This window comes from Callospermophilus lateralis, chromosome 15 (assembly GCF_048772815.1).
Source record: "Callospermophilus lateralis isolate mCalLat2 chromosome 15, mCalLat2.hap1, whole genome shotgun sequence".
NCBI lineage: Eukaryota > Metazoa > Chordata > Mammalia > Rodentia > Sciuridae > Callospermophilus > Callospermophilus lateralis.
The window spans coordinates 65,601,630-65,621,109 of record NC_135319.1 but is presented as its reverse complement, the minus strand read 5'-3'; the positions used below and the strand labels follow the sequence as shown (position 1 = coordinate 65,621,109).

Below are 19,480 nucleotides of genomic sequence, written 5' to 3'. Positions count from 1 at the left end.
CGGAAGACACAGCTCATCAAGCCTCCCACTATGTCCCAAACAGAAAATACTCTGAAAATAGTTTTTGATTTGCACTGACTGCTCCTAGAACCAGTCACATTAATGCTTTCTAGGACTGTTTTACCCACAAGGTATTTCATATAACTGATGTAGATTCTGTATCAAAGTTCTACCTCACTGTGATTTTTGTTTGTGTGGCTTGACAGGAGTTGTCTGTATTGAGAGTAGATAAGTGAACTACTCTGAATGTTAATTACGTTGATGTGAAAGCTATATGCATTTTATATTCTAAAGTGGCCTTTTCTGCAGCTTAGCGTACATCTGGGACATTCCCCATCATCCCTTATGGTGTGTGAAGGAAAACAACCATAGCTGATGTTAGATTCATGTAGACACAGTTACATGTGCCTTGGGCAAGGAGAGTGATCTAGATAACATTTTGGTTTATATTTCTAAGTACTTACTATATACCAGACACTATTTCAAGTGCTTTGCAAATATTAAGTAGTTTAAATAACATAAAATCCTCTGAGGCAGGTAGTCTTATTATTCTAATTTTACAGCCAAGGAAACAGAAATGCAGAGTAGGTACTGTGCTATACTCAAAGGCACACAATGAATGGACAGTAGAACCAGGGTTCAAATGCAGGTGATCTGTCTCCAAAGACTATTCCCCTAACTACAACCGTGTTGCCTCCCCACTAATAATTTGAGGAGGATGAGGCAACTGGGATTAAGCCCAGTTCACTCAGGTCTCAGCTCAGAGATCACCTTCAGGGGGCTTTCCCTGACCACTATTTAAAGAATTATACCCCACCACCACCACCACCACCAAGTCCCCTTGACCACAGTGTAAGCCAATGAGAGCAGAGACCTATTTTCATTGCTATATACCTGCTTGGCATTGAGCAGGTGCTTAATCAATATTTGTTGAATAAATATATTAGTGCATTTGGTAACGCCTTAATATAGTTGGATAGAAATCCTGATTCCTTTCCTAGCCTCATTTTTATATGTTCTCTCTAGACAATTTCATATTCTCCTCCGGCTTTTTCTACCATTCTGTGGACCTTCCTCTGATCTAGATCTTTGATTCAGAGGTGACCAGTTTTCACCTATATTTGACTTTTTTTCCTTTTATTGTTATTTGATTTTAACTTCCATAATCAAAGATTCTCTTAATCTTTGGGTGATAGGAGCCAAAGGGACTTATATTCATACCATAGAAACTAATATATTTTAACATTTTATATTTAGAATGGACTCCTAGACTCTACCTCTTTTTGCTAGAGTGTATATATATATATATATATATATATATATATATATATATATATATTAGATACAATACACGTAACATTCACCCTTTCAAAGTATGAAATTTAGTGGATTTTACTGTATTCATAGAATTTTGATATCATTACCAACTAATTTTAAAACATGCTCAATTCCAATTCCCAAAGAAACCTCACACTCATTAGTAGTCACTCCCTGTGCTCACATACCCCCAAACTCCCTTCTTTTCAATCCTGTTATTATTTAGATGTGGTGTCCCCCAAAATCTCACATGTGAGATAATGCAAGAAAGTTTGGAGGAGAAATGATTGGGCTATAGCCTTAACCTAATCAGTGACTAATCCCTGCTAGGATTAACTGAGAGGTAACTGGAGGAAGGCAGAGGTGGCTGAAGGAAGTGGCTCAATGGGTGCGTGGCTATGGGGTATATATTTTGTATTTGGAGAGTGGAATTTCTTTCTCTCTCTGCTTTCTGATCAACCTGTGACCTGCTTCCTTCTGCCACACTTTTCCACCATGATATTCTGCCTCACCTCGAGCCTCAAGGAATGGAGCCAGCCTTTTATAGACTAAGACCTTTGAAACTGTGAGCCCTCATATAAACCTTTCCTCCTTTACAGTTGTTCTTTAGTTACAACAGCAAAAAAAAAGCTGACTAAAACACTAAAAAACCACTAATCTACTTTCTCTCTCTCTGGATTTGCCTGTTCTGGATATTTTATATAAATGGAATCAGATAGTGTTTTGCCTTTTATGCCTCGCATCCTTCACTCAGCTTAGTTTTTTCAAGGTTTAATCATATTGTAGTGTTTATAGTTTTGTTTAGTTCAACAAAATCCTCTTTCTCCAACTATCTCACTTTAATATCTGTCTTTGAACACAAAACTAAATTGTGAATACCCTGGAAGCCAAAGGCAAAAAGTTAAAAACAAATCTATTATTCAGTTATAGTTAATTATAAAGGAAGCATGAAGTTTATCATATGCACAGATGCATTCCTAGCACTGCATTTTAAGGGAACTCACAGATATAGTCCTTTAATTTTACCTTGTGATCATTTAAGGTATTTTTCTTACTTTTCCATCATTATGATTTCCAGCTTCCCCTGGGTGGGGCACTCTGAGCAGTGTTGAAAAGGGTGAGAGGACTGCCTTGTGGCATCCTCAAATGACTTATTTTTCTGTGTGAAGGGGTTTTCCCCCTGTAGGTTTGGGGATTGAACTCATGGCTTTACACATACTAAGCATATGCTTTACCACGGAGCTTCAAACCCAGGCCCAAGGGTGAATTTTAACAATATTTCAAATCAACCTCCACTGTTCATCCTCAAGATCTTTCTACCAGTTGCAATCCTTACTTCCATCTCAAACTTGTAGATCAGAGATTGAGCCACTTTAAAATTTTAGAGGGCAACATTTTGACAAGAGGCTTTGCCTCTGCTAGGAAGGCATGCAGCTGTGGTTGCTCCCTGAGTAGGATCTGACCTGTGGGTCAGTGACTTTTCTTTTTACACTTACTACAGTTATTTTCAAACTGTGGCTACAATATCCAAGCCATTGCTATTATAAAATAATTCTCTAAAACATCACCTTCTACTCTCTCATGATTAATGAATTCTAACATGTGGATAGTGCATAAAGGATACTGAAAACTTTGCTTCTCAATACTTGTTAATATGGAAACATAATATGATTTCTATTTTGGGACCTGTACTGACAATGGAAAGTGTTTTCATCCCTAAAGTCACCTCACATCCTAGAATATGCATTTGTTCTATCACATTGTCACTTAGGTCTTCCTGAGGAAAAACCATAATTTCTTTGAGGGGACATGTGTCAATGTTAATGCTTTGGTGTGTTGTATGACAACACAATTGTGTGTGTCATCAGGGGAAAACGTAACTGGGAGCAGGGAATCAGAGAAACTTCCTTTAGGGAATGTGTGTTGCTTCTCATCTGGGAATAGATTTTAAAAACTGATTATCCCCTTCTGCTTTGTTGTTTGACCAGGTGGTTAATACATACACTCCAGGAAAGAAGATTTGGCTTGAAGGTGTGGTGACTACCTCAGCTGGAGGCACAAACAATCTGTCAGACTCCTATGCCGCAGGATTCTTGTAAGTAACACAATTGCATTCCCAGGGACTTTCAGGAAAGAAGGACAGTGATGCTGCACATGCTTGTTATTCTGCCCATTGCTGGGTAAAGCTTGCTCCCCTTTGAAAGTTCTTCATCTGTTCATCTGTGAATACTTTTAACCAATTAACAGTTATTAGTGCCTTATCTAAATACTAAAATGTCAGACTAAGGTATCAGAGCAAGAATGAGAGAAGCAGGAGGAGGAGTAACAGTAACATAATAATGAGAAGAACTTTATTAATAAGTTTACAGGTTTTGGGGGGAGGTACCGGGGATTGAACTCAGGGGCATTCAATGAGCCACATCCCCAGCCCTATTTTGTATTTTATTTAGACAGGGTCTCACTGAGTTACTTAACCCCTCACTTTTACTGAGGCTGGCTTTGAACTCAGGATCCACCTGTCTCTGCCTCCCAAGCTGCTGGGATTACAGGCATGGCCCACCATTCCTGGCTATAAGTTTACAGTTCTAACCACAGAACAGGCAATGTACATTTTCTCATCCAATTTTTACCATAATTCTGGGAGATAGTTAATAGAAGTTGTGGTTTTTGCCCTTCAGAAGCATATTATTGGATGTACTAGGATTAGAGATAACTATATCATAAAGTTATCAGAGATAAGTGCAACAATAATAGTAGCTTTAATTTGCCATGTGCCAAGCACTTTATAAAGTATTTTATATATATTTAATAATTTAGCAACCAGTGAAATTGATGTTATGGTTTCCATAATGAGACAGTAAAATAGGAACTATTATTATCCTTAAATTACAGATGAAGAAATTGAGTGACAGTTGAAGTAACACCCAACCAAGGTCACTCGCTTTAACAGCAGAGCTCAGACTTAAATCCAGGTGGTCTGCTCCAGAGTTCAGCCTCTTCGCCACTCTCTTTTTGCATCACATGGTCTTTCCAAGAAAGTGACAGGCCTGTAAAGAAATAGAGAATTTCTCTGACTGGGAGTTTCAGGAAGGGTTTCATGCAGAAAGTGGTATTTGAGTGGGACATAAGAATTGTCCAATGCAGTTCTCCTCTATTGAGCTAGCTTCTTTAATATGTCCATGAGGGACAAATCAGGCCAGCCAACAGGATTGCCTTTATAGATGGAATCCTGTTCAATGTAGATGAGGATAATAAGTCAGTATGATTCATGGTGATACCTGGGGTCTTTCATCTCTGTATCCTTCGCATCTAGCATTGTGTGGCATAAAGTTATCAAGAAGCATGTTCAAGTGAATAAAATGGAATGAATCTGCATTTAATACAGACTTGCTGAGATTTTTCTTTCCTATCAACACTGGTTTGATAGGAGCCGTGTTGCAAGTGAGCACCAGGTTGGCAGTCATTGGTGCAGGGTACTTCTTGGAGTGCGCAGAGGTAGGGCCATTGTTCAGCCATCACCAAATGACTCTGCTTTGGGGTCCATCAAGCAGCCCAGTTGTGCTGATGGTTTATATGATCATTCTTCCCTTTAAGGAATGCTGTGAAATGAGAAATACAACAAACCTTTATGGAGGCATAAAGAACTGCCTTATCATGAGCATCAGCCAAATATCCATAGATGTTTCTGTATTCACTGCACAGCACATAGATAAACATTGTTGTTTAGATTTGAGTTACCTTTCAGATAATAAATGCTTGATTGATGCAGAGCAGATTAAACTAGTCCATTCTGCTCCTAGTCTTCTCTCCTATCTCTTTGTTACCTTTTTGATCTCAGCTCTATCCACACCCAGCAATATATCATTTGAATCTAGTTCTCCAAGTGGCATAAATTAGAGAAAGGGGAAAAAAGGAAAGGATTCTAGGGAGGGGAGCTCCAAGGAACTAACAAGAAATTGAATAGATGGTATTTTCTCAGTAATTTTTCAGTATATCACATAACTATGAGTTCAGTAGGACACATACAAATGCATGCATGAATCAGAATTTTCTGCTAATAAGTATTCAAAGGTAGCGTTTCCAGTCAGGGATTTGAGATTCTGTGGCATATGCAGATATATCTTTGGCATGGTACTGTGTTTCTAGCACCTAGTGTTGTCTGGCACATAATAGATAGTCAATAAACATTTGTGGAATGGAAAATAGTGGTTGGGACAGCATCCTTGTTGGGATATGCAGTCATTTTACCATGTTTCTCTACCTGAGCATAGAAGGAAGACTAACAAAAAGCCCCTCTCCTGGGGCTTATCATTACATTATTATTATCATCTTCAGAAAGATGAAGATAACTTCAGTACACAATTCTACTGTGAAAGCCATAAGGCAGCAGTGGTCTTGACCATAATCATTTTCTTCAAGAACTACCCATACACTAGCAAACATTAGATTTAGTTATTGATAGTTATTTGCTTAGTACCTATTCTGTGCAAGTCCTGTGTTGTTGACCTCTGAAGAGGTCACAAATAAGAATGTGATACTGTTCCTGTAAACGTGTATGCACGGGTATTTACACACCCAGTGCTTTACCAATGATACACATGATCACACAAGTATAAGTAGGTATCCTCAATAGTTGAAAATAATTCCCAGGGTTTATAGTTCATTAATTAACACTATTGAATAAACAGTGAATAAGGGAATAAATGGGATCTTTTCACAAATAAAATCACCAAGATACAACCCTGTATGATACATAGATGCTGCTGGATGGAGGGGCTCTCACATCTGTGATTACCTGTTTACTCATTGTTTTGTTTCTTCTTTCATCCAACAAGCATAAGGCTAGAAAGGCTAGAGAGACATACTTCTTCTTATAGATAACTACTTGCTCCATAGAGACCCCATTACATGTGTGCTGTTCCAACATGGAAAGAGCACTGGTTAAGAGGCACTTGCTCAAAATTCCACTATAACTCTAACACAGGACATGTTTGACAAGTTAACTAACTGCCATCCCTCTATGCCAAGGGAAAAGCTCGACTTGTTATCCCGATTTCATAGGATGATAATAAGGCAAGTGACTTAGCCACGTGACATTCCAAAAGTAATTTCAGGTGTCTGGGTCACATCCCAATTTGAACAAAAATAAACACAAAGAGGATTCTGTTGTATTATAGTCAGATTTTCCTTTTGATTTAAAGTTTTTGTTTTTGTGTTTTGCTTTGCTTTACTTTTTATTTTGTGTTGTAATTCTATCAGTAAATATGTGTTAGTTTTTATGAGAATAAAATTAAATTAAAAATCTGAAAAAGAATATAAAGTGTGCATAATATTTAGAATATAAAAATTAGCAGCACTTTTTATTTCAGCAAGGAAAAATTTTAATTCTTATACAAGTCATCGGTTTGGGGCTCCATAGGATTTCAGATTTGGGAAATTATAACTGTGTAATTTCCCCCATGTGATGGATGGTCATTCTTAAGGTTCCTAGAATCTAATTTTATCCAGATTAAAAAAAAAAAAAAGAAAGAAAAAAACATCAACCTAAAGAGTACTGAGCACTTACAGTGTTCCAGGAACTGTGATGAGTGTGGGTATAAGTTTAAGTATTGTGTCTATGCTTGATAAGCTCACAACTGGTGGGGGAAGAGGTGATAAGTGGTGATGATCCAGTGGGTTAGCAGAGGGCATGGCAGAAGTAAGAGTTCTGGAGAAGTCTAGAGGAAGGTGCTATTTTGGGGCAGCAGGGTTTAGAAGAGGAAACCAGATTTGGAGATTAATAAATGGGAAGAAATTTGCCAAATGAAAAGACATGGGTTGGAGGAGGACAGGAAGAGAATTCTAAGCAGAAGTAAACACATGGATAAGGACTTGAGTAAGTACAAGAAATCGTGGTGCATTTTGGGTAATCAAGAGTAGTTTTATGTGGTTTAGAGCCTTAAGGAATAGGGTTTAGGGTGAGAGAAGAGGGGAGATGAAGCCAGACACACATGTGCTTGGGACAGCCTGTGAAATGCCTCATCTTTCATCTGAAGATTGAAGTTTGAAGTCACGTTTATTACATATGCACTTTGTTGTTACAGTTAAATGTTTCCCCGAGTTTCAGAAGAATGCAGAGTGAGAAAGGAAAAATGAATGCATGAGAGGATGAATGAATTGAATATATAAATAAATGCAAAGTCAGTGGTGACTGTTGGAGGAATCAAGAGGGCAGTATTTTTGAAGGATGACAGCCCCTGGAAAGTGGGTATAAGATAAGTGTGTGAGCAACACAGGTCTTCCATTATAACACATGTGGAATAATAGTATACTTGCATCCCTCAATAGTTGATTATAGTGCCAAATAAAATGTTATTGAATTGGCTATTGGTGGGGATATATTAAAGATGAAAATGGCTGAACAACTGTTGTGTAGGTCATAGGTCTATGTAGGATAGAGTCCCATGAAAGGTACATGTACAGTGACAGATGCAAGCAGGGGAGTTTGAGGATGTTCTCCTATGACTGCAATAGCCTGTGGCCATGGAAGATGACATCAGGTTCACAAGTGGCTAGGTTGTTCATTTTTTTTAGTATTCTAGGAATAAAAGTCATTATCAACAGTGACTTTATGACCAAGGGGGATTCATCTTACTTCCCAGGACCTCAGTTTCTTTTCTTATAAAATAAAGAGATTAAATTTGGTCATCTTTGAAATCTCTTACAGCTGTGTATTCAATGCATAGAATATTTTTCTCCTTTATAGTACTAGGTAAATTTGATGAAGGAATATTAGTGTATATGTGTGTCATAGTTAATCTGTATAGATCTGTTGCATGCCATTTTAGAAATGTACTGATGTAGCTTTTTTCCTCTACCTTATAGATGGCTCAACACTTTAGGAATGCTGGCCAATCAGGGCATTGATGTTGTGATACGACACTCATTTTTTGATCATGGATACAATCATTTGGTGGACCAGAATTTTAACCCACTACCAGTAAGTGTGGCATAAAGATTCCCACTTTCTTTTCCATATCATTCAGTTCTTTGTAGAGAATATTTCTCCTTTTGCTGTTGCCAGTTAATTTCATAAATCAGACAGAAACATTCTTGTCTCTATTCCCCTGACCTATTTCATAGACTTTGGGCTTCACCACACACACACACACACACACACACACACCCCTCTACCTCTATATAGAGACTCATGCATACACATACATATGCATGGATGCATATCTACATATATATTTACATTATATTTATTAACATTTATTAAATATTTATGTATTGATTACATTATTTTAACAAACCTAGTGCAGTTGAGATTCCACATCTACTTGTGGCCTGTTTGAACTCTGCTTGAGAGTGAATTTTTCCAGATTGTTTTCTTTTAATGCTAATACGAGACATTAGTTAATGTCAGATGCAACATGTTGAAAGCAGATGGGGGAGTGTTAGCCAAGATTAGATACAGTAGGAGCCCATCTCTTAGGGAACGGCTGAAGTACGCTTACAGTTAGATGTCAATCTCTAGATGACAATGAGGGAATTTACCCAGAGCACCATCTTCTCTAGGAAAGTAAGTAGAAGAATAAAGTGAAATGGCAAAAGCAGAGTTCCGGATTTGTCTGGTGAACTCATTGATCAGTCAGAGAAATCCTACAAAAGCTGCTTTTCATAAATATTTCGTAGGTTATTCTTTTACGCAGATATCATGGCTATGATGAAATATCAGACTCCTCTCATCAACTCAAAGAATTTCCAAGCAGGGTCTCCCCTTCAAGATGATCAAGTTCTGCCTTATCAGGGACTGATAAGCTGGGGTGAGGAAGAGAAAGAATATAGAGCAGCCCTAGACCCTGTACCTGTGCCTGGTCCAGTGTTCTTCCTACCACATTACTGTTGCCCTAGCATCCACAGGAAACAAACCCAAACTGGAAGTGATCCTGCCATTTGCCTCCCTGGTTCTAGCCCATTCCCTCCACCTTCTAAATCCTGAGCCAGGAGGTTTCCAGGTCAAGAACAGGGAACAAACTGGCACCCAACAGCACCATTTCCATGTCTCCAAAGAATCATTCTGGGTTAGAGTACTGAGAAATTATTGTGTCACTGGATGCACATGACTCCAAGACTTCAGATAAATCACAAATACTAAAACTAACTGGTACAGTTCCTTTTATTCACAGAACAGGGATACCTCTTCCAAAATATGTGTGAGGAGTTGGAATGGGAAAAGATGGAGAGGAAATTTTCGGTTTGGAACCAGAGGGGTCTGTTCTGTTTTCTTTTAGCTCATATGTTTGTAGAAGTAATACAAAATAATTAGAAAAGTGTCTATGAAATGTAAGCATTAAACACATATAAGACCACATGTTCTACTTGAAATAAATATCTATTGAACATCAGGAGCTGGGGCACTAGTAATGGATAAATGAATAAATAAATTATAATAAAGTCCTGTGGAGGCTCCTCTAGAGTACATGTGCAGGAAGGGCCCAAGTACAGTAAGAAGCCTGCTTTGCAGGTTTCACAGAAGAACCTTCCAGGCAGAGCAAGACTCTAACACAAGGCTCCAGGGCAAGAACAAAGTTGGCATGTTTACAGAAAGACAAACACCAGAGTGACTGGGGCCCGGCAGGGAAGGGGAAGGCTGACTGGAAAGAAGTAGGTAGGTAAGGGTCAGATTATGCAGGGCAGTTTGGCTTCAATTATAAGTAGTAAAGAAAGCCATTGGAGGGCTTTAATTATGGAAGTAACAAGATCCAACGTACATTTTTACAACCTAGCATAATTAATGAATCAAATATTAGTTACTTTAATAATATATTTTAAAAACATTTACATTTAAAAATACTTACAGATCACTTTTATAAATTGTGGATCAATAACGTTCTAAAATTCTGTCACCCCTTTCAATCTATCTTTCCTTTTTCCTTTCTATTCTTTCCTTCCTTCATTCTAATTTCATTCTCTCTTCTTGATCATATACTATGTGCTGATTGTTATTTCTGGCAATCGGTCACAGTGGTAAACCAAAAAGACAAGGTCCCTGAACTCTTGGAGCTTATAATTTAATGCTGTACTGAGAAGTGGAAAATACATAAACATATGAAAAAGATAATTGCAGTTTTCCAAAACTTCTCTGAAGAAAGCCTGGTAAGTTAAATATAACTTTCAAATTTACTTTTCTGAAGAGAAACTAAGGTCCTAGGGGGTTATTAAGTGAATATACCAGGCCAAACAAGTAGCCAGAGCTGGAAATCTCAGGATTTTCCAGCTTTAAATTTCCTTTTCTTTTCACTGAGCCATACTGTTTCTTGCAGCATTCTCTTAGGTGTCTTTGCAAGGGTCTAGAGAGAATTTTGCCTTTGAATTAAATCAGAAGATAAAAACAGGCCTATTGGGAAATTGAAAAGAAGAAACAGTCTAGAAAAAAGTCTTTGGATGACTAGACAAGCTTCATTTCCAGAGTTGGACAATCCTGGATTCCTAATCAACCCTCCATCTACTTTTATACTGCCATATATACATTAAAGATGCAAGTTCCCATGACTTTGTTCTCCCATAAGAGTTATTGCCAGTGACTTCCTTTAAAAGCCTGGCACAAAAGACCTCCAGTGATACATGATGGCAGCAGAGCTCATAGAAAACCATAGGAAACTAAAACAGGTTCCATGGATTCAGCACAGAGTCTCAAATGAACTGAGCAGCTGTATTTCTGGAAACACTGAGCTCTAATAGAGAAACCACATATAAAAAGCACTCTTAAAAGGTAGCAGTCTTTCTTTTCTTTCTTTCTTTCTTTGTTATAATAAATTCTGTACCTTATAAGTATAGAACTTGGCATCTGGGAGTGTGTCCTAAGTCTCGCCTGGACAGAATTTAGAAGGCTAGGCCCTGGGCACCAATCTGACAGACAGAGCCAGCAGTCCCCTGAAATGTGTAATGAACACAAAGCTGGGAACCCTATTGGTTGCCACTTCAGAGAGTTGCGCAGTTGATAATGCATACTGCCAATATAAACTTGTGGATTTTGTATTGTGATTAAATCTTAAAGAGAGCTTAAGGAATTAGTGAGTTGTGTTTTGGTTGTCTCCCAGAAAAATAAGTTAATTTCTATTCTGGTTCTTTAAACCCAGCTCAGTACATTTCAGGAAAGGATCTTATTAACAAAAAAAAAAAGTCTTGTTTTTGTTTTTGTTTTTATTAGAGCTCTTGGGTAAATTCAGAAAAAAAAAAATGAGCATCTTAGCCTTATGGCTCCTCAAGCCATATCCTTACTGTCCCTCCCTAGTCAAGTCTGATCCCAGTTCATGGTAGTTCAGCACAACTCTGGCGTAGCCCTTCCAATAGCACCAGTCCAAGGTAAGAGAGGATGTGAGAACAGCCCTTTAAAAGAGAAACAAAAATGATGAGTGGTAGCCAGGAGTTAATGGGGAGGGAGGGCAGAGCACAGAGGAGTTTTAAGGCAGTGAAACTACACTAATGATAGTATCTCGGTGGATACATATTTTTATACATTTATCCAAACCTGTGGAATGCACACTATGGGTGAACCCTACTGGAAACCATGGATTTTCAGTGTTAGTGATTTGGCCATGCTGGTCCATCAAATATAATAAATATACCATTCAGGTGGAGAATGTTGATATGGAGGAGAATGTGCACCTGTGGGGACAGGGTTATGTGGGACATCTCTGTACCTTCAGCTCAATTTTGTTGTAAGTCTAAAACGTTTTTAAGAAAAAGTCTTAAAAGGAAAAAGAGAAAGGAAAAAAAAAAACTTTTGCTTAGAAAAGACAATTTTCACCTACAATTCCTGCTCCTCAGGGTTGTTCCTCTAGAAAAGTGGCAGCCCTCCCCCTGTTGTGAGACTTTATTTTGCCTGGGAAGAGGAGAACATTTAGTTCAGCCATGCTTCATCACTCAACTCCCACCCGTTTCCCCTGACCCCCCTGCCATTGGGAAAGAGGGAACGCCTGAGTCTCCACAGCCAGCCAGCCAGTCACGGGCTCCCCTGGGAGCAGGCGATGTTTGTGCAGAAGAGATCTGCACATTCAGTGGACATAGTCCAGACCCCACCAGCCATGGGCATTTCTCCTCAGAGAGGGTTTTGGAATTTTGCTTGCTGCTTTTTTTAAAAGCTTGATTTACAGAGCCTTCAGGGAAAGGAATGGTGAGTTACTAGACAACATCTTCCTAACTCCCACGCCAGGCTTGCAAATGCGGTCTTCACACAAATATAATTCAATTCAGAAAACATCAACACCTGAAATCTATCTGGCTCCGTGTTGGGCATTATACGAATACACACTTAAGTAAGATATAGTTCCTCCATCTGCAGAGCTAATGACTGGTGTGTGTGTGTGTGTGTGTGTGTGTGTGTGTGTGTGTGTGTGTGTGATTACAATTAAATCCTATATTTAGAGTGAGATAAAAGCTAGACAGACCATATTGTACTGCCTCTTCTATGCTGGCATACTGGTGTGGATATTCGCTGTTGGGGGTTTTTTTTGTGGGGTTTTTTTTTTTTTTGCCTACTATTCTTGCTGAATAATAAATATTTAATTCAGCACCTTTTATGTACATTGCTCTGGAATACAGTCATTGGTCATGGATGGAGCACAACTCACTAGTCTACAATGAGATTGAACCTATTGTTGCAGTTTCTGTGGCATGGAAACATGTCCTGAGCCAAATTATCACTATTGAGATGTCATTTGGCCATTGGAAAGAAACTCTAACTCTTGCTGCTATTGCCTGCTTGGCTCCCTTGGTTAGCTTCTCATGAGATTCTAGCCCAAGATCCTACATGCTCCATCCTTGCTTCCTTTCAAAATGTTAGAAACAGTAACCCTGCTGCCCTGCATAGCTCCTGTGTGGACAAAGGGTCAGCTTAAATCTGTCCTTTTCCTCAGGAAGAACAACAAGTAACAAATGGAGTCCCACTTATGCTCTATTGATGTGAGAAAGCCAGCTAATTAGGAAGCATCAGAGGGAACAGCAAGAATTTAGTACTATGACTAGATTTGTGGATTCTAAACCTAACTCTGCCATTAATTATATGTATTATATGGGTATTTGGTTCCAGTTTTCCATGGGTTAAATTGAAATAAAAATGTCTTCTCTATCTGCCTCCAAAAGTTACTGGTGCTGTCTTTGAGAAAATTAACTATGGCAGTAAGTTTCTGATTTTTTATATACATATACATGTAGAAAAGCATTGGAAGGGTCTATAGCTAAATGTTAAACATGGTTTTCTTTGAATAGTGGGATTACAGGCAGTTTTTATTTTTGTATGTAAAATTGCTGCAATCAGCAATATTTCTTTAAAAATCTAAAAGAATAAAGGCTAGTTTTAGAAGACAATGTAATGTTTTGAAAGGATTGTTTTACATAGCTAAATAAATATGATATCAGACTCATTCATTGATCATTCATGTTTCATTCATTCATAAGCAGTTATTAACTCATCCTATGTGCTGAGATACTCTGCTAGACACTAGAGTCTCTGTCCCTACCCTCCAGAAGCTTACAGCATAGATGGGGAGACAGGTGAGTTAGCAGGGAAGATGAAAGATATATTTTAAAAGGATGGAAAAGGAACACAGTGGCCAGAATGGGTGGAGGGCAACATGGGCTTCCAGAAAGATTTCTGGAGCAGACAATGCCTGTGCTGGAGCCTGAAGAAGGTCAAGTTATCCAGAGGAAGAAGAGTTTGGGTCTGGAGAGTCTTCCCAGCAGAGGCAGTAACTTGTGGAAAGACATGGAGACATTACTTTTCTAGTGAGTCATGGTGGATGAATTATGAAAAATTATTTAGGGAAGCTTTTCACATTGCTAAGCAATGGCCACACAGGGTGGGCAAAAGTTAAAGAATTCCCAAACTACAAACCTGGAGGTGGTATGGCAGGGGAAGTACAAAACCCAGCCAAACTAGCCTGTGTCCTGTTTCTTGGTGTACCCTTTTCTCTCTTTCTTGTCTTTCCCGTGGGAGCCATCAGGAAGATGAAAGAAGCAAAGTGTACCTGCTTAAGGGGAACTGTGATGTGAAACCCAATCCTCTCATTAGGGGCCCTGACAAAGACTTCTCCATGTGCAGCCTTCCTTTGTGGGAACCTGCGGCTGCTGAGAGAAGGGCATCTTTGGCTGCAGGATCAATCACTGAGACTCAGGCTGGCTCCATGTCAGTGGCCAAAGCACCTGGGCTGAATGCCCAGTGGACATGATTTGCTTCTTTTCTCCTCTGTGCCTCTAACACCTGGCTTCTCCTCAGAGCACCTTCTGACCAGGCAAACAGCTCTTTTACCCCTAATGCTTTTACATAGAAGTGCCTCTGATATTTTTACTACTAATTCTCATCCTTTGTTTATTTATCAATCTGAGCAATGTGCACAGTGTGTCAGCAACCACACCTGCTGTCTAACAACTCACCCCAATTATGACTGCCTTGGGAAGTGGAGGAGCTCTGTACCTGAAATCAGAAGCTGCAGGCTCATAATTCAGCGTGATAATTTTCTAGTCATAGGAGTCTTTGTTTTCTTCTCTGCAAAAAGGGGGAAGGGTGGTTGGAGAGCAGGGAGTATTTGAATGTGCTGCTGGCTTGGACTCAGACTGACCAGCATTTCAAACCCAGCTCTACCACTTACTACTTACTAACTACATGGCCATCGATTTACTACTAGACCTCAATAAACATCAATTTCCTCTCATATATTGGAGATAATAATAAGGTCTATCCCAGAGGGTTCTCAGAAAGGATTAAATGAGTCAATGCAGTGTATCTTTTACCACAGAGTAAATATTCAGTAAATGTTAACTTCTGTCATTTATGAAATCACTTTGTAAAATGTAAAATTATGTAAGTCATAATAATAATTATCATTAATAACTTGAACATAACTGTGGTGAGACAAATATGCATTTGAGTATTTGTGCAGATATCTGGAAATCAAATAATGACTAAAATATGAAAAGTAGATTTTTTTAGTGAAAGTTAAATTGCTAGAAAATTAGAAGAACCAAAAGGTACAATGGTGATTCCTGAACTTTAGAGGAATTGACTGCAACTAGTTAAAGGCAAACTAAAAATTACATTTTCTTTCCCTCCAGAAAATATGCTGCCAACCTTTCCCAGTGAAAGCAATTAAGGCAGTAACAAAGCTGCAATACTAGCTCTAACACCTTCATTTGGTATTTATAAATGGCCCAGTAAGCTCTGGAAACCATGATATGGCACATCAAAGTGGTAATGATAGCACATTATGTGAATCACTGAGAAGCAACAATTGAAAATCTTACTCTGCCATCAACCATTTATATTATTCCCAGACTGCAATACTGAGAAATCACAGCTACAGCAAATTGTGCACAAGCTAAATAAATCAGTGAGAAGAAACAACTACAGCCTCACTGTGCCTGAACTTAGGAGCATAGTTCACCATTCTTGAAGCAACCTGCAGGTGAAGAGGAACAAGGTCAGAATGAGAAGAGCTGCACCTCACCTACCTACCAAACCAATACAATTAATCAGACAAGAGAGGGAAGTACTATAAACATATGAACGCATGTATCATTACAATATTCTGATTTTAGTTCTTTTGACTATATACCAATAAGTAGGGTAGCAATTGGTTCATATGATGGTTCCATTCCTATTTTTTTGAGGAATTTCCATACTGCTTTCCAAAATAGTTGTGGAAATCTATTTCCAAATCATTGCATTTTCATCAACAATATAATTGTACCTTTCCTTCACATTCTCACCAGCATTTATTGTTATTTTTATTCTTGATGATTGCTTCTAACTGGAGTGAGATTAAATCTCAGTGTAGTTTTGATTTGCACTTGCACCTAATTGCTAAGGATATTGAACATGTTTTTACATATTTTTGGCCATTTGCATTTATTCTTTTGAGAAATGCCACTTAGTTCATTTGCCCATTTATTGATTAGGTTATTTGTTTAGTGGTTTTACTCACCCATAAAAAGCAAAATTATGTAATTTGCTGGTAAATGGACGAAGCTAGAGAATATCATGCTAAGTGAAATAAGCCAAACACAGAAAGTCTAATATTGAATGTTTTCTCTCATATGCAGAAGCTAGGAAGTAAAAAAAAAAGGAATAAAAATATGGGAACCTCATGAAAATAGAAGGGAGATCAATAGAGTAGAGGAAGGAGATCAAGAGGAGAGAAGTAGGAGAGGAGGGGAGGTCACACAGGAAGTACTGGGGAGCAAAATCTACCAAATTATGCTATGTCCATGTAAAAATATACCACCTTGAGTCATATACATATGTATATATGTATATATATACATAAATATATGTATATATGGATACATTCCATACCAAAAACATGATACTTTGTATTATGTTAGAATGTATCCTAACTCCATTAAATTTTTCTTGCTGCTTGTTTAAATAAGAGCATATATATATAAAATGAAAGTACACTAGTTAAAATAATGATGATGATGATAGAAGGGAGATCAGTGGAGGAGAGAAAGTGGATCATGGGGAGGGAAGAGGGAAGAAAAAGGGAAGGTACTATGCAAATTATGTACATGTACAAATGTGACATAATGAACCTCACTATTATGTATAATCATAATGCACTGTTATGGCTTGGATATGTGGTATCTTCCAAAAGCTCATGTATGAGACAATAAAAGAAGGTTCAGAGTCAAAATGATCAGGTTATGAGAGGTGTAACCTTATCAATGACTTAATCCACTTGAATAGATTAACTGAATAGTATCTATAGACAAGTGGGGTGTGGCTGGAAGAGGTAGGTCACTGGGGTCATGCCTTTGGTGCTTATATTTTGTCCCTAGTGAGCAAAGCTCTCTCTGCTTCTCGTTGTCAGTGTTCTGAGCTGTTTTCCTTCTGCCATGATGTTCTGTCTCACCTTGGGCTGAAAACAATGAAGTTAGACTTCTGAAATTGTGAGGGCCAAATAAACTTTTCCTCTACTATGTTTTTCTTGCCAGGTCTTTTGGTCTCTTTTGGTGGAAAAGAACTGACTAAAACATGCACCAATAAAAATAAATTTTAAAACTTTTAAAAAGAAAGAGGGAGGGAGGAAAATAGAGGAAGGGAGGGAGGGAGGAAGGAAGGAAAGAAGGAAGAGAGGGAGGGAGGGAAGCCAGGAGAGGGAAAAAAATAGAATGCCCTCTTATGGATTCAAAGGCTCTAATTATGAATGCCACAGTATGACAAATCTAAGGTTACTTTATCTTTTTTATTATATTTGAAAATATTAAGAGCACAATGATTCTGTATGACCTTCAGGAACCAACAAATAACCATCTGATAAGTGATCATGAGAACCAAAGTATTATGGTTTTGGTATGGAATGTATCCACAAGGCTCATGTGTTGAAGACTTGTATCTGATGCAGCAATTTTCAGAGGTGGGTCTTTTAAATGATTGAATCATGAGGGCTCTGATCTCATCAATGAATTAGTCCATTAGTTGGTTCATAATTGAATGAACTGTTTATTGAAAGGTGGTGGAAAATATAGGAGGTAGGGCCTAGTTGGAGGAAGTAGGTCACTGGTGAGGGGTGGGTACCTTATCCCTGGCCCCTTCCTTGCCTTTCTCTCCTTCCCATCTGCAATGAGGTGAGCAACTCTGCTCCATCATTCCTTCTCCACCACAATGCTCTGCCTCACCACAGGCCCATAGCCATGGAACCAATCAAGGACTAAGACCTCTGAAACCATGAGCCCAAATAAATCTTTCCTCCTTTAAGTTGTTTGTCTTAGGTATTTTGTCATAGCAATAGAAAGATATCACACAAAAATAATTTTTCCTAACTCCATTAAATTTTTCTTACTGCTTGTTTAAATAAGAGCAAAAGTATTTTTAAAATAAAACTAGAACAAATAAATTGAAATTGGTTTAAAATTCTTATTAAATGCACTACACTATCTATAAACTTAAGAAAAATCTATCAGTCATTAGGTACCTCAGTCACTTTTAACTATTATCAATCTCTGCTTATTTTATCTTTGACTGGTTTTAAGTATTGAATGGATTGAAGCAGAGTATACCACTTTCACTTATTCCAAACTTGACTTGAGAAGATTTGCTGTCTACTCTAGAATTCATTGCCCTCATCTGAATATTGAAATCTTTATCTTTTCTGTATTAAAGCACTGGTTCTCAAGCCTGGCTACACATTGTAGTCACCTAGGGAGCTTTTTAAAAATAACTGTGTCCAGGCACCAGGTCCAGAGATCCCAATTCATTTGGACCATAGAGGATTCCAGGTGTTGGTATTTTTTTAAAGCTCCCCAAGTGATTCTAATGTGCAGCCAGGCATGAGAACCACTGAGTTAGAAGCTTTTATTTACCCTGGTTAAATTAGAAGTTACCTTTTCTCTTCTCTTTTGTACTCAACTCTTGGTTCAATTACTGAGATATTAACAAAATATTTAGTACTATCCTATCATTTATTTATTTGAAAAATATTTATTGAATATCTGTTATGTGTCAGTAATCTCTAGTTTTAGTGGAAATAAAGGTGAAAGAGAAAGGCAAGATCCCTGCCCTCACTGGAGATTATAATCTAGAAGGAAAGACTACAAATAAACTAAAAAGTAATTTATTACAAAATTCAGAATGCTATTCAGGAAACAAAAAGGTTGCTAAGTTGATAACAAAGAGGGGAGACTTAAAAGTGGAGTGAGGACAACATACATATGCCATCAGTTTGAGAGTGGATTTAATTACAGTCATAATACTGGAAAAGCGGGATAAGAGTAACAACTGCATTCAGCTGGGGACAATCCACCATAGGTCTCCAGTTCCAGTTCTTCTGGACATGTAGGGCCGTGGACTGAGATAAATGCACCCCTTACTATCTCTCTTTTAGAACTTAACCAGTGCTGTGATTTCTCTTTCTCTTCTGGAACCATTTGGGAAAGGCTTTGGAGGCTGATTCAGGAGTGATTTACATACCCTAGTAACATGTGGTATCTGCCACATGTCCCATTACTCCCCCACATGAGACTTTTCTCAATCAGGAGAATCTTTTCTGGATGTTATGAGCATTCACAGCACATCCTGTAAAATAGCAGTAAAACCCACAACAGGACACTGAATTGGTTCAAAGCCCTTACCCACAAAGTCACATTCAATTTATTTTTCCTTCTGGAAAAGTTGCTTAAG

At 38.2% G+C, this 19,480-nt stretch overlaps 1 protein-coding gene across 3 annotated transcripts in view; it reads left to right on the top strand.

Annotated features, from left to right (window-relative positions):
- Positions 1–19,480, top strand: part of Hpse2 (heparanase 2 (inactive)) — a 649,448-nt gene that overhangs the window by 511,279 nt on the left and 118,689 nt on the right. For all 3 annotated transcript variants that reach the window (XM_076834902.1, XM_076834901.1, XM_076834899.1), the window contains 2 exons: positions 3,306–3,412; positions 8,182–8,296. In XM_076834902.1, the coding sequence (XP_076691017.1) occupies positions 3,306–3,412; positions 8,182–8,296 (222 nt within the window). The remainder of the gene's footprint in view (positions 1–3,305; positions 3,413–8,181; positions 8,297–19,480) is intronic.